At 42.8% G+C, this 15434-nt stretch overlaps 1 protein-coding gene across 2 annotated transcripts in view; it reads right to left on the minus strand.

The window, feature by feature from the left end:
* Nucleotides 1–15434, minus strand: part of Mark1 (microtubule affinity regulating kinase 1) — a 108816-nt gene that overhangs the window by 44924 nt on the left and 48458 nt on the right. For both annotated transcript variants that reach the window (XM_057769294.1, XM_057769293.1), the window contains exons 2-3: nucleotides 14032–14235; nucleotides 13404–13457 (exon numbers count right to left, since the gene is read on the minus strand). In XM_057769294.1, coding sequence (XP_057625277.1) covers nucleotides 13404–13457; nucleotides 14032–14235 — 258 coding nt within the window. The remainder of the gene's footprint in view (nucleotides 1–13403; nucleotides 13458–14031; nucleotides 14236–15434) is intronic.

Raw genomic sequence — 15434 nt, forward strand, 5'->3', positions numbered from 1 at the left:
AACAAAATAATATGAATGTTAAAATTTTCTTGCCCCTTAACTTTAAAAATCTATCTGGACCAATTTTCAAAAGTTTGATTTGTCAAGCAGTGACATGGCCACAGAGGGTGCTGTATAGTGCTTGCTGTCAATCTTGACGACAGAGGTTAATATTCAGTACCCACATGGTAGAAGGGAGAACACACTCCTACAGACTGTCCTTTGACTTCCACATACACACCATGGCACACATGCATACACATACGAATAAATAAAATGCTTTTAAAAATCATGAAATATAAAAAAGAGCACAACTCGGTATCTTTATATTGGCTGCATAAATGTTAGAGCCAAAAACAAAATCAAGAATTTGTTCAAGAAAATAGGAGAACCAAGACTTGACAACATTAGAAAAAAAAATCTGTGAAGACATGTTTTGTCAGAATAAAACCTAAAGTCAGTGTAACCACAAGCAATGTTTCTTAATGATCTATTAACAGCCTCAGAGAGCATGAAAAGATACTCGGCATAATTAGTCACGAGGGGAATTACATCTACAGTGAGGACGCCTGACGCTCATTAGGATGACCAGTGTCGTACAGATCAGGACAAGACAGAGCAAACCTGAAGACAGCATTAGATGGGGAGAGCTTAGGTCCCTGTGGCACTGCTAATGGCTGTGCCAGAAGAGAAGATACCATGGAAAATGATACAGTCCCGTGGGAAACAATATTCCAAAGGAAGTTAAAAGAATCACCAAATAATCTATAGAGTGCACGTCTCAGAGGGCTGAAAGTGAGGGTTCAGATGAGTGGGTAACAAAATGTGCTAACATAGACGGAAAGTCCAACACACAACATGGACGAGCCTTGAGCGGATGACAGCAAACGGAACAAACTAGTTACAAGAGCCCAACCACTGCATGACTACGACTCACAACAGATAGATAGCTCAGTTCATGAGCATATACTGAGCAGTGCTGCCCCAAGGGCCAAGAGAATGGCTGCGGGTAGGCTGCGCATGGGCACAGAGCTTCAATTAAGGGATTTGTAAATTGCTCTGGAAGTGGACAATAATGTAATGACAGTTGTTGACACCCAACAGCAAAATGGTAAATGTAAGCTTTTTTTTTTTTTTTTTTTTTTTTTTTGTGAGACAGGGTCTCACTGTCCTGAACAAGCTTGGCCTTGAACTCACAGAGATTCTCTCAAATGCTGGGATTAAAGGCGTGTGCCACCACACCTGGCTGTAAATGTTAAGTTTGTGGTCACATCACATATTAACAAAATGAAATACAATAAAAATACATTCTAGGGCTGGAGAGATGGCTCAGAGATTAAGTGCACTGACTTCTGTTGTTCATGTCCCAGCATCTACATGGCAACTCACAACTGGCTGTAACTTAAGATCTGACACCTCACACAGACATATATGCAGGCAAAATACCAATGCAAATGAAATAGAAGTGAATAAATTACTTAAAAAATAGATTCTAACTGGAAACCTACTAATGTTTAGATGTTACAAAAAAAGCTTTCCCTAGATATCTTGAATAATTTCTATGCAAGGTCAAAGAAGTATATAAGTCTTGGTGTTGTGTGTGTATGTGTATACACATGCACACGTGCGCACACACACACTTTCATTCAGCACATCTTAAGAAGTCTGTAATATAAACTTAACATTTAATAATTAAAAATTACAAGTAAGTAAATAGGCTAAAAGGCAAGTTCTATATGTTCAAGACCGCCTTGCCCGACTGAAGTATGTTTTTGAAGTCAGACCTCTCTGTGACCTTCAACACACTTAAGATCCCACAGCTCCTGTCTCTCTGGCTGCTCAGTTTTTTTGCCAAGCCCTCTTCCTGGGTCTTGAGCTCTCAGTCCCTCCTCCTGGCACTCAGGATGGGCTCTTCCTGAGTGCTTTATTGTGCTTCAAGTATCACCAGTCTGCTGCTGATCCTTAACTCATTCAGAACAATGGTTTTATCCCAAGTGCAGGGCTAAGTAATTTCATTTGGTTGTCGCACAGGAATCCAAGCCCAACACACAGCAGTACACATCACAGACATCTCCCAACGCCTTCAGCATGTGTGAACAAGGAAGGCCACCTCTCAGGACAGCCTCATCTCAGGACACTCCTGCTTCAAGCTGGACTTCCCTCGGTGTCCAGCATTCCTCCGCTTCCTGGAACTGCCAGGTCCCATCACGATCAGTACCACAACAAGCTTTCTGAATGGAAGCCACTTTCTCTCACCATTTTGTTACTGAAGGGCACACAGTAAACTTATTAAAGTAAAAATTTTAAGTTTCATTTTTTTTTCAAGTCAACACTCACTGTCTTCAGAGTACCCGCTAGTGTGACAGTTCATGCCAAACAACATGATCATGGGACCAGGATCTCTTTACCGCCCCGCATGCTACTGTCTGAAAAGTCTTAGGTCTTGTCCATCATCATAGAAGTGGATGTCGAGAGGCAGGCACTGCAGGAGAGGGCCTTGGAATCTGTCCAACACAATTACATTTTACATAAACCGATGAGTCATGTATTTGTAATAAAATAACGTGGGCAATTTGAAAATACCAGATGTAAGTTGCTAATGAAACTGCAAGGTGTGGATTAAGTAGGCGCAGACGATTAAAATCAGGTATAGGATTTTAATGGCAGATTGTTTCCTGATTGTTATTACAATCTCCTTTCATAAAATACAACACAACAAGAAATAGTAGCAAATTTATTCTGACTTTATGAATGTGATTCATGTAGATAAAGTATAGTTCTAACCAGAAAAGTTAAGCTACAGAAAAAAATGTTCATCCTACATTGGACAAAGAAGGCAATTTATGCATTTAGTTTAAACCTTAAATTCTGTGTTTCCTTCCTTCCTTCCTTCCTTCCTTCCTTCCTTCCTTCCTTCCTTCCTTCCTTCCTTCCTTCCTTCCTTCCCCCTTTTTTTGAGACAAGCACTGTATAAGTCCTGGCTGTTCTGGAACTCATTCAGTAGACCAGGCTGACCTTGAACTCAGAGATCCACCTCCCTCTGCCTCCCGAGTGCTGGGATTAAAGGCATGTGGCGCCACTGCTCATTATAAATTCTGTATCATTTCAAAGTTGTTCCTCTCTTTAACCTACGCTTCCAGCAAGCACTGTCTTCCTACACCATGGGTAGTTGCTACCCTGCCCTAACTGACACAGGCCCTGCTTGGGTTCTGAAGGACCGGTCCATGAGCCATGGCATAAGCAGGATCCCTGGGCTCTTTGATTTTATCTCCTCTTCATTCTTGATACAGTATGCCAAGTTACAAAAGAGGGCAACACTGCCACACAGGGAACATTAATTATTCTTAATAAAATCACTGCCAAGTCATTTTTTTCTTAGAAGTAAACTGGCTAAGATGTTAAGTCAAAGTGATGGAAGCAGATTAATGTCTACTTATATTTTCTTAAAAAATGATTTATTTGATTTGATTTGATGTGTCTGAATATGTTTCTACGTGCAGTATGTGTGGGCAGGTCCCCAGGGCAGCCAGAAGTGGGTGTCTGGCTCTTTGAAGCTAGAGTTACAGGTGGTTGTGGCACCCACTAAAGGTGGTGCTGGGAACCAAATGCTCTTTCTCTGTAAGGTCCGCAGGTGCTGTCCTCTCAGCCACCTTCCAGCCCTGATGTCTCCATCTCTGAGAACAACTTATCTAAGGGAACAGATGAGCTGTGTGCCCTTCAAGACAGTCCCCAATGAGGTTTTATTTAGCTGTTTTTGCTTTTTAAAAAGCTGAGCTTTGCAAAGGACATGGTCAACAAGGCAAAATGGCAGCCTACAGAATGGGAAAAGATCTTCACCAACCTCACATCAGACAGAGGTCTGATCTCCAAAATATACAAAGAACTCAAGACATTGGTCATCAAAAGAACAAATAATCCAATAAAAAATGGAATACAGACCGAAACAGAAAACTCTCAACAGAGAAATCTAAAATGGCTGAAAGACACTTAAGGAAATGTTCAACATCCTTAGCCATAAGAGAAATGCAAATCTAAACAACTCTGAGATTCCATCTTCACCTGGAAGAATGGCCAAGATCAAAAACACTGATGACAACTTATGCTGGAGAGGTTGTGGGGTAAAGGGAACACTCCTGCATTGCTAGTGGGAGTGTAAGCTGGTACAGCCCCTTTGGATATCAGTATGGTGATTTCTCAGAAAATCAGGAAACAACCTTCCTCAAGACTTAGCAATACCACTTTTGGGTATATATCCAAAGGATGCTCAATTGTGCCACAAGGACATATGCTCAACTATGTTCATAGCAGCACTGTTTGTCACAGCCAAACAACCTTAATGCCCCAACTGAAAAATGGATAAGGAAAACATGGTACATTTACAAAATGAGTACTACACAGCAGAAAAAATAACAACATCTTGAAATCTGTAGGCAAATGGATGGAGCTAGAAAACATCATTTTGAGTGAGGTAACCAAGACCCAGAAAGTCAAGTATCATATGTACTCACTCATAAGTGGTTTTTAATGTAAAGCAAAGAAAGCCAGCCTATAAATCACAATCCCAGAGAACCTAGACAACAATGAGGACTCTAAGAGAGACATACATGGATCTAATCTACATGGGAAATAGTAAAAGACAAGCTCTCCTGAGTAAATTGGGAGCATGGGGACCTTGGGAGAGGGTTGAAGGGGAGGGGAGAGACAGCGAGGGGAGCACAGAAGAATGTAAAGCTCAATAAAATCAATAAAAAATATAAATAAATAAAAGCTGAGCTTTGGCACAATTTGGGTTCATGAGTTTTTAGTCTCTGGTTGGAACTTGGAATGTAGCTGTTCTATCAAAAACAGATTAATCTGGGATACTAATCTTGTAAAACCTAAGACATTTAACAAAAATAGTACTTTAAAGGGACACTCCCACTCCACCTGGAGATGATGCACAGAAGATATTTACAGGCAGAGCCAATGTTCTGATCAGAAAGTAATTTTAAAAAATTAAAACAATAATATACAGCTATTAGGGCTCCTCCATCTCCAAGATGCCTTATATATTGTTTCAATCTTTGATTTGGACAAAGAATGAGAACAGTTTTAACAACTACGAACATGGAAGTGTGTATAGGCTGGAAGCATGTTGGCTAATGTCTTAGTCACTGTCCTATTGCTGTGAAGAGAAGCCATGACCAAGGTAACCCTTATAAAAGAAAGCATCCAATTGGTATGGAGACCTGCTTACAGTTCAGAGACTTAGTTCACTATCATCATAGTGGGCAGTAGGGCAGCACACAGGCAGACATGGTGCTAGAGAAGTAGCTAAGAGTTCTACATTCTGGTCTCAGGCCACAGATTGGGCACGGTATGGGCTCAAAGCCTATAGCCAGTGACACATTTCCTCCAACAGAGTCACACCTCCTAGTCCTTCTAATTCTTTAAAAGGGCTCCCTGGTGACTAAGCATTCAAATATATGAGACTATAGAGACCATTCTTATTCAAACCACCACAGTTAAAATGATGGCAATCATACAAGGAAGTAATTGCTGCTAAGAGTCATGTGATGTTTTGTATTATGTGTTAATTATGAAAAATAAACTGGCAGAATCCTGTACCAGCAACCATTCCTCCACCCAAAGAAACACACGCCAGATGCATATGGTCCATTATCTGATATGAGCTAGAGCGTGTTCCTGGCTCCCAGCATGACTGTTCTTGGAGAAGGGACTCTTAAGAAGAGAGTTCAAATTATAAGAAGCCATAAGGGTAGGACCTTAGGCCAATAGGATCAATATCCTTACAGATGGAAGACTTACCAAGGACGAGCTGGGGTGTAGAACTTGCTATGCATGGATACTGAGAAGACAGCTATCTGCATGACAAGGAAAAAGCCTCAGAAGAAACCAACCCTGCAAATGCCTTCTTAGACTTTTAGCCTTCAGAACAGTGATAAAACATTCTATTGTTTAAGCCACCTATTCCATGGCATGCTGTTATGATGGTGTCCCTAAGAGACCAGTAATCTACCCTGAATCTAGATAATTCTGGCCAAACGAACACACGATAGCAGAAAGATCTAAAACTGTTCTCAGTACTACTTAAACCTCTTTGTTTCCTAGGTGGGCTCAGGAGAGAGAATAGAGAATGAGGGAGGTGGACGTTAATGGCAGAGTCTTCTGCAGAAACCCTCTGAGTCAGAGGGAGCAGGAAGGAGAGCCAGTGAGCTGGGCATCTTTAACAAAGGGCATCTCACCAGCAAGACGTCAATCTTATCAGTGCTTGCCTTCCACAGGAAGGCGGTAAGAGGAGCAGAGCCTTTAGATTGCAGGTAGACGTCACCCCGATGGACAGTTTTCACTAGCACCATCCCTTCTCCACACATCATTTGTCTGAAGACAAGTAAAAAAAGCAGCGTGTTCACAAGGATTCCAGGTCTACACCATGCGAGTTTCTGATTTCTACTTCTCTCTTTCTCGTTTTCAAGCCCTGATGCTGTGCTGTTTGCAGCACCCATGAATTAGCCAGGGCGCTTGGAGTATGCTAGGTCCCTTCAGGTCTGCTGTGAACTGGATGATAAAGTCAGTGTTTGTTACAATGGTGTTGAGAACTAAAGGAAGCCTTGGCTATCTATAAAGGAAGCACTTTACTTTGTAGATGCAGACAGCTACTCTAATTCTTCAGGGCCCTTATTGCTTCCTTCTAGGCTCCTGGCTCCGCTCCAGGTAGCTGAAGTCATCAAAAGACCTTCAGCTTTGTGGAAGGATAACTACTCTGCTCAGTCCTTCCTGGTTAGGCCTGAGGTCAGGACTAGGCAAGCTTCAGGGTGTCAATCAGTATTCACCTCAGGAGAATTTTCTTTTTTTATTTCTCAACTAATTTCTGTTCCTTCCAATCTCTTTCATTTCTTCTGCCTATTATTCTTTTGTATGTGTGGTGGGAAAAAGTTTGCTGTATTTAAACTAGTGGACTGGACATGGCCTCGTCATCTGGCATCCTAATTCTATGAAAAGCCTTGTGTCTGGCTCCTATCAGACCCTCTGCCGTGCTGCCTGTGGCCTCCTCATGTCAGAGGACCTCTCCACGGCTTGCTTGTCTCGAAGACAGGATGACTCTGCAGTCCCAGGTAACTCGCTTTGCCAGGCTGACTTCAGTTACAGTGAACAGGGCCTGGGGAGGAGGGGCTGTGTACATCTGCTGTCTTTCAGCGCAGCCTTCTTAGTTTTTCAAGTACTTCATTCTGACGTGGGTTTAAGAGGACAGGGAACCTTCTCTGCCACCGTGTCTGCATCGTTGGCAGCATTTTTGGCCAATTAGTGAACTCAAGTGTGGGTCTCCCTGCAGGAGACATTTGGTTCCTAGACTCATTGAGAGATTATAATTGCTGTGCACATGTTAACAGAGCCCTGCTGATTGAATGCTCAGCTTTATCATTTATGGAATCATTATGATCTCCTTTTTTTAGCCTTCAGATATCTTACTGGGACATCAATTTAGTCAGATATTTTATAAAACTACTAGTAGCAGTATAAAATTTAAGTTAACTTCTGTTAGCTTGTTTTCTGCTTTGCTTTGGTTGTTTAGGGAAGGGTCTCATGTAGTCCACAGTAGCCTACATCTCTCTCTATAGCTCAGGCCAGCCTAGTACTTGTAGGCTGAGCCTATCCAGCAGCTCAGAGAAGCCAGTTTGCAAAGGAGACGGACTGCTTACAGGGCGAGAAGAAACAGAGCCTGGATTATGGGCAGGGAAGAGGTCCGGAGGAAAGTACGACCTATCCGGCAGAGTCTACTTGGGGACACAAGGAAGGAAAGACCCAAGATACTGGGCAGGCCCATGGGATGGAAAAAGGGGACCTAGCTGGAGGCATGGGGAAGGCAAGTCCCTCAAGATCTTAGCAGGCCTCTGGGTGGGAAGGAAGCAGCAGACTTGATTAGTTACACGTGGGAGGGTGGAAGACTCTCCCAGTAACTAAATGGGCTCTAGCCTTTGAAACAGCCAAGCTAAAGTTTACAGATGATGCCAGTATTCCTAGCCTCTTCTGCTTCCCTAAGAGAATTCTTCCACAGCAAAAGCGGACACATAGTCCACAGTTACTCAAGGCCCAGAAATCAGAAGTTTTAGGGTTCACAAAATGCTGACATACAAAGAAACTACTGCCCCAAACCAAGTAACTCCTTAGTTCTGAATGCCTGATCCTAGTACAAAGGGGATTCAAAACTGCCATGGGGAACAGGAAAGATCTGTCTGAGAAAGGAGAAACATCTAAGGAGGAAGTGAGGGAGGGAGTTAGTGTCAGGCAGAGGAAGGGATGAAAATCTGCAACGGCCAGGTAGCTAGAATAAAGAGCGTGAAGAGGACCTGGTGGGAACTGAAGCTGGAGGAATGGGGCATGAGGAGGGGAGGAGCTGTGTGAGCCGATGGTCCTTGAGGTAGACAGGAAAGTAGGGCCCTCAGTCACGTGTTAATGAGTCTAAGTTTTAGGCTACCAGAAATGGAACCCCTAAAAGTGTAAGCATAGACCAGCATATTACATACATGTCTGCAGAAAGACATGCAGGACAGAACAGAACACATTTAGGTCACGTAGAGGAAGGGCAGCCACTATCAGGTGAGCATGAAGACAAAGGAGGAGCCAGGGTCTTTTGAGGTTTGTAGCTTACATGATTTTGGGGGCAAGTTGCTGTTCACAAGAGGTCATAGGATGATGAGGTGAGTGGGGCATTGGGTAGGTATGGCAAGGTCGTGAGTTCAACTCTGTGGCTGGGTGTCTCGAAGGGAAGGTTAGAAGGATATCTAAGAGTAGTCTGAGGTGAAGACACCAATAGGTAATGATTTATACCCGGCTACCTTTGGTCAGCCTAAGAAGAGAGTACAGAGGGAGAAGTCCTACAGTGAAGCCTTGCAGAGCTTCCCATGTAACAGCCAGGACAATGACCTCACTAAAAGGAAACAGGAAGGGAGAAGCTGAAAGGACAGAAGAAAACATACGGAGAAACACAATCTTTGAATAAATATTTCTTGAATCAAGAATTAATTAGTGAGCATGTGTATCTGGCTCAGTGACATTTAGTTTGAACTGTGAGACAGTTTCACTTCTAATTACTGCCTTCCTTCTTCACTGTATTCTACTTCTTATTTCTACTAAGTGGAAATTCCTAATCACAGATCACCAGGGGAGAGAATAAGCATCAGGTGATATTAAAGACAACCCTGGAGACATGCAGGGCCAAAGCTAGTCTTCTGGAGCAATTTCTCCCTGAAGACTGTGGACAGCCGCCAGACAAATTCTAGCTGTCTGAGCTTATCATACTCAGACATTCAGACATGCAATGACTGGAGTCCTTTATTTTAAAAATTTATTTTATTCTGTCAGGTGGTGGTGGTGTACACACCTTTAATCCCACCTCTCAGGAGGCAGAGGCAGCTGGATCTCTGAGTCCAAGACCAGCCTGATTTACAAAACGAGTTCCAGGACAGCCAAGGTTACACAGAGAAACCCTGTCTTAGAAAAACAAAACAAAAAAACTTCCCAAATTTATTTTCTTGTTTTGGTTTCTCTGCTCATCCTGCAGCCCACTATGTATATCAGGCAGACCTTGAACTCAGAGATCCGCCTGCCTCTATATTCTGAGTCTGGGATTAAAGGTATGCACCATTATGCCTGTCCGAGAGACTGACGTCTTAATCTGAGAAACTGACATCTTAATCTGAGAGACTGATATCTTAATCTGAGGGACATGAATAATCAGATTCTCAGTATACACTCATTAGACATATTTGCTCTGGAAATACTTTTATATTTGGATGCAGCATGCATACTGTTAAATAAGCCAAAAATGTCATTGCACAATTCCATGACATCTACAAGGGCATGCTACCTGAAACACAGTTTGGCTTCAGGAAGTCTGGCCTAACTGTGAATGCACAGCTGACATTTGGGGTAGGTGCAGTAATTTTGCTGGTATCACTTTCTAAAACACCTGGACACCTTTCCCCTCAAAATCCATCACACTTGAATGTGAAACACGCTTCCTACCAATCTTCATACTGTGTGTGACAGATACAAGCCTCACTTATCACTTCATGATCATCCTTATTTTCAGTATTTTCTCCAAAGCCAAACCGAGGTGAGGGTGTGCTGTTGATTGCTAGTTTCATGGAGCACAGAGTGGCGAGCAAATCAGCACCAGGGATCATCTCACTAGCTGACGTGGCAGCAGCACTCTTGCAGAAAGGAAGAAGAGGGAGTGGGGGATGGGAGGAGAGAGGGAGAGACATAAAGACAGCCCATCATTCTGATTTAAAAAGAGCTTTAGCAGTCTACAGCCCAGTTCACAAAAAAATGCTCTCTAGCTGTGCAGTGGCGCCCGCTTTTAATCCCAGCACTTGGGAGTCAGAGGCAGATGGATCTCTGTGCGTTCAAGGTCAGCCTGGCCTATAGAGCAAGTTACAGGACAGCCAGGATTGTTACACAGAGAAACCCTGTCTCGAAAAACTAAACAACACAAATAACAAAAACCAAAGACAAAAACCAAAATCCTAATACTCTCATTATTCTGGTTTCATTGACCCAAACCAGACTTGGACAACACATTTTCTTCAGGCTATACACATGTAGCAAGACTAAATGGGCGAATACTCAGCCCATTCATGGATTGCCTAGGCTGGGATCAAACTCATGAGCCTCCTTTCTGCCTTTGCCCCATTAGCAGCTGGGATTTCAGGCATGTGCTGCCATGCCCGACTCTTGTTTTGTGTTGTCTTTTTTTCTTCTTTAGATTTTTTACAGTCAGAAAATCACTCTGACACAGAGTCACTTTTGTGATATGTAATAAAATTAAAAATACAATGAAAATAGGGGACTAAAGAGATGGCTAAAGGTTGAAAGCACTGACTGCTCTTTTAGAAGACTCCTGGCATCCACATGGCCCCTCTATTACTCCAGATCCAGGGGATCCAGTGCCCTCTTCTGGCCTCTGTGGAAACTGCATGCATATGGTGCATAGACATAACATACAGGCAAAAGATGCATACCCATGAAATAAAACAGTACAATTACAAAAATAAAATGGATACAAGGGAGCGACTACTGAGGGAGCAGGCCCGAGACAAAGACTTTTGCAGGACCAGGCCCAAGCCAGGGACATTTGTGGGAACCGTCCTGAGCCAGCAACCTCTACCAGAGCAGGCCTGAACTAATGACCTCAGCCAAGCAGGTCCGAGCCAGAGAACTCTGTGGGACCAGGTGTGAATCAGCAACCTCCAAGGGAGCAGCCCTGAGCCAGTGACCTCTGATGGAGCAGGCCCAAGGCAGCTACCTCATTGGGAGCAGGGCTAAACGACCTCAGGGATTGCAGAGGGACCCCCAGGAGCACTGAGAGTCTCCTGGGAACACAGAGTAAACTCTGGGGTAACTGAAACTGTGGCCCTGACTGCACCACGAGGAGTAACCATCTGAGCCTTGCATTCACTCGAACCTGGAAGAATGATCACCAGAGACACAGCCCCACCTACACCAGTCAGAGGAAAAGATGGGTGGACAAGGTAAGAGCACACTCAACACCACACAGAGCAACACGACACCAGCAAAAACTAGTGGCCCTACAACAGCAGGAGTTAAACATCCAAATACAGATGAAGCAGAAGAAAATGACCTAAAAATAACTTTAGGAGAATGCTTGAGGTCCTTAAAGAGGAAATGAAAAATTCCTTCAAAGAAATGGAGGAAAAGGCAAACAAAAAATTGGAAGAAATCAACAAATCCCTTAAAGAAAAATCAAGAAAAAGCAATCAAACAGATAAAAGAAACGATTCAAGACTTGAAAAAACTGGGAAAGATCAAATGGGGTGTCACATTACTGGGTATCCTGGCAGAAGTTTCAAATGTCACTTGAAATCACTCCACTTGTCAGAGTGATCCGGGAAAAGTACAAAATATGGGTGGGAGGTGGGCAGTGTAGAAACTGGTGTGTTTTAGGGTCCTTGGCACATGGGTGAGTTATACTTCCATGTCACAGTGGCTTCAGCCCAGAACAGCATGAGTGTCCCTAGGTTCATCAGCCCAGAGAGGGAGCCTTCTGTCACTGGCACAGCTGCATCCAGAGTTACGAGAAGAGACGTCCCCAGGATGACATCACATCAGCACTGCGCTAACTCACATTCCCAGGAGAAGAGCACAGCAGACATGAATCCTCACTACGCAGACATGTCAGTGATCTGGAGTTTTCCTGATTGTTAAAGGAGCCCATGAAAGTACAGAGACAGATCTCTATGGAGAAATGTGTAAAAATGCAGAGCTACTTGGCCCTGAGGCTAGTGGGAAGAAGGCTCTGGTTCAATAGAGTCACGGAAATGTTGGTAAACAGAACAAACTAAGAATTTCTTGTAAGATTCTCTTAGGAATCTAAAGTCACTCGTGTGACTTTTACGTTTATAAATCTGATAGTATTACAGGCCACTGAAATCACAGGGGGTATTATATAGCTCATGCACTGAAACAGCTGCTTCGTCTTTAAAATACTGAAGGTTTGTATCTGAGAAGACTTCCCACAGAAGTACTTAATGAAGTAAACAGCTTTGCTACTAAACAATCCCCATCTAATTGCTTTCTCCTCCCCATTCCTGCTGTCTTTCCATCCTTTGATGGATCTCTGTTTACTGTAACTTAATGTCTAAGATGAATTTGCAGGAAAGAAGAGTCAAACGAAGGAATGAAAGAAGATACACTTACGGAAACTATTACTCAGAAGTAGGCTTTGACTTAGAGTAATTCTACATACTTATGACTGGAGCGACGGCTCAGAGGTTAGCAGCACTTGTTAACAGAGCAATCATGATGGTTAGAGCCTGGTTCTCAACATGTGCATGCATGCACACACACATGCATGTGTGCACACACACACAACCACACACATGCCAAACACATGCATGCACACACACACACATACACACACAGGCACGCACACACACACAAACACACAGCATCCTGCAAACAGTTCTAACTCCAACACAGAGGAATCTGACATCCCAGAAGGGCTCCATACTCACACACAGGTATGTGCAACCCACATATACATTGCACACACATATAAATAAAATATTCCACAATATTAGATACAGACTCTAATCCTATCACTAAAGGGCAATTCATATGATACACACATCTTGCTAAAGTCTATGCAAATAGTTTCAAATACAAGATTTGATAAAGTCCCAAACACTTCTCTCAAAGTATTCTGAGTACATGATGTTCAACTTGCTATAGGCACATTTGAAACCTCTTTATAATCAGCCATAGTCATCCCATCTTAGATCCTGTCTTTTCATCGTATACTGGTAAAAAATAGTATTTTATCTAACAAGACATTTTATGCTTGACTTTACAGAATTACATATTAACACAAATTTACATTACTTATTAAGTTAATTAAATACCTTTTGTAGACTGGTAGGGTTTAGCTGAGTTTTGTCTATTATTTTCACAGCTACCTAAAAGAGAGAATCATTAAACTTCATTTGAGAGACGTCATTTAAGACTAAAACCCTGTAAAGAAAACATTTCCGTTTCACTCTTAACTATGCACCATTTGCTTCTATGTGGATGCTGATGCAGTCTATCCACCTTAGACACAGATGACTGACTTGTCATTAACCTCTATAATAGTAATATTAGCTTGTTGTTATCTCCAAACAGATAAAATTAGTGAGCGATTTTCTACACATCTACATCTACCTTAGCCTAGGTAGTAATTCATAGAAACTTATTCCAGCCTCCTTACAAACGCAGGGCAGCAGCAGTAACCAGGAGTGTTCTCACGGCAGACAAGCTCCAGCTAGTCTGCAGCACACCTGGTCTGTAAGATGTGATACAGTAGAGGGGAGTCTTTCCTTAGTGCTAAATGGTCAGGAGTTCTGCTGTGAAACCGACCTGTCTGCAACGCTCTATGTGCATATATCCCAGTGTGCACCAGGGCACAGGGCCATTCATTCCCCAACACCAACTCTGAGAAAGCTTGTGACAAGACTCTGGATCAAGATAAATTCAAAAGGCCTGAAAACTTACCTCTCTACCTGTTAGAACATGTCTTGCCAATTTCACTTTGGCAAAATTTCCCTTCCCTATTGTTTTCTGTAAGCGGTAATTCCCGATGTGAGGCTGTTCATCTGTTGCTGACGTAATGGAGTTTCTACACCGGGGAATGTTCTGTCTGCTACTTGACTTAGTAGGCTGGACGTGTGCTTCAGTATATCCATCCACAGATGTATGCTAGGAAAAAGCACAAGAGCTCATGGTCACTTCAATTATTATAAAAGGACACTTAAAAGACTACACATGTTCATTAGCAGTTCACCTTCAATCAAAGTACACCATACTACACAACTTTAAAACACCAACACACTGTTTATCGTTGCTTCCTGACTTAAGCGCCCTTACCAGTGGGTACAATATTTAAAATAAATTTTCTACACATTTTTAAGTCTGCATTTTGATTTTCAAAATCAATAGGTAGACAGATTGCTGGGTATCTGTAGTAATATCAAAGAGCTCCACAATAGCTTGAAATGGAGTATGACAAAGGTTTATTTATTTGGGGATAAACTCACAGTAAGGGTAGCGATCCACAGTCCTCTGCAGTTCACTGGGAACTAGAATCTAACCCAGCAGAAAAAAAGGGTCACACATTCTTTTGGCTTTTCATTTGCACTTATAGTACATGAGACCATGCCCAAAGTGGGCCAGTATCTTAAAGGCTATTGGCTGAGGAGCTCCCACAGCAGGTACCTCACAGACACTGTTCCTGTAAAGGCTGTTACCATTTTAGGTTGAGTGACACAGTCTATTATTACCTCATTAGAAGGGCAGCATTTTTATTACCATGACAAATATTCTCACAAATGTGGTTGTTCCTCTGATCCAGGGCTTCTTGACCTTGCTTCTTTTTCTTTTCTTTCTTTTTTTTCATGTATACTAAACTGGTATCAACTATGTGGGGTAAAAATGATCTTGAACTTTTGATCCCCTTGCCCCCACCTCCTAAATGCTGAGACCACAGGAGTGTCTCACCATACGTGGTTTATGCAGTGCTGGGGGTTAATTTGACAGGATCTAGGAGACAAACCTCTTGGCATACCTTTGAGGAACTATCTGAATGGGATTAATAAGGGTGGGAAAATCCATCTGAACTGAATATAAAGCAGGAAGCGAGGTGACAATAGCATCCATTGCTCTGCTTCCGGACTCTGGATGCAATTATGACCGCTGCCTCATGCTCTTGCCAGTATGCCTTCCCACTATGATGGACTGTATTCCCTTGAACTGTGAGCCAGAACACAGTTCTTCTCTTCTGTGTGGCTTCCTGTCAGGCATCTGTCACAGCAACGAGAAGAGTAACAAATACATACTCTCACCCAGGCTATTCCAAAGACACACCTATATGCACGTGTGCTGAGATGGGGGCGGGTAGG

The sequence above is a fragment of the Chionomys nivalis genome, chromosome 5 (genome assembly GCF_950005125.1).
Source record: "Chionomys nivalis chromosome 5, mChiNiv1.1, whole genome shotgun sequence".
Taxonomy (NCBI): domain Eukaryota; kingdom Metazoa; phylum Chordata; class Mammalia; order Rodentia; family Cricetidae; genus Chionomys; species Chionomys nivalis.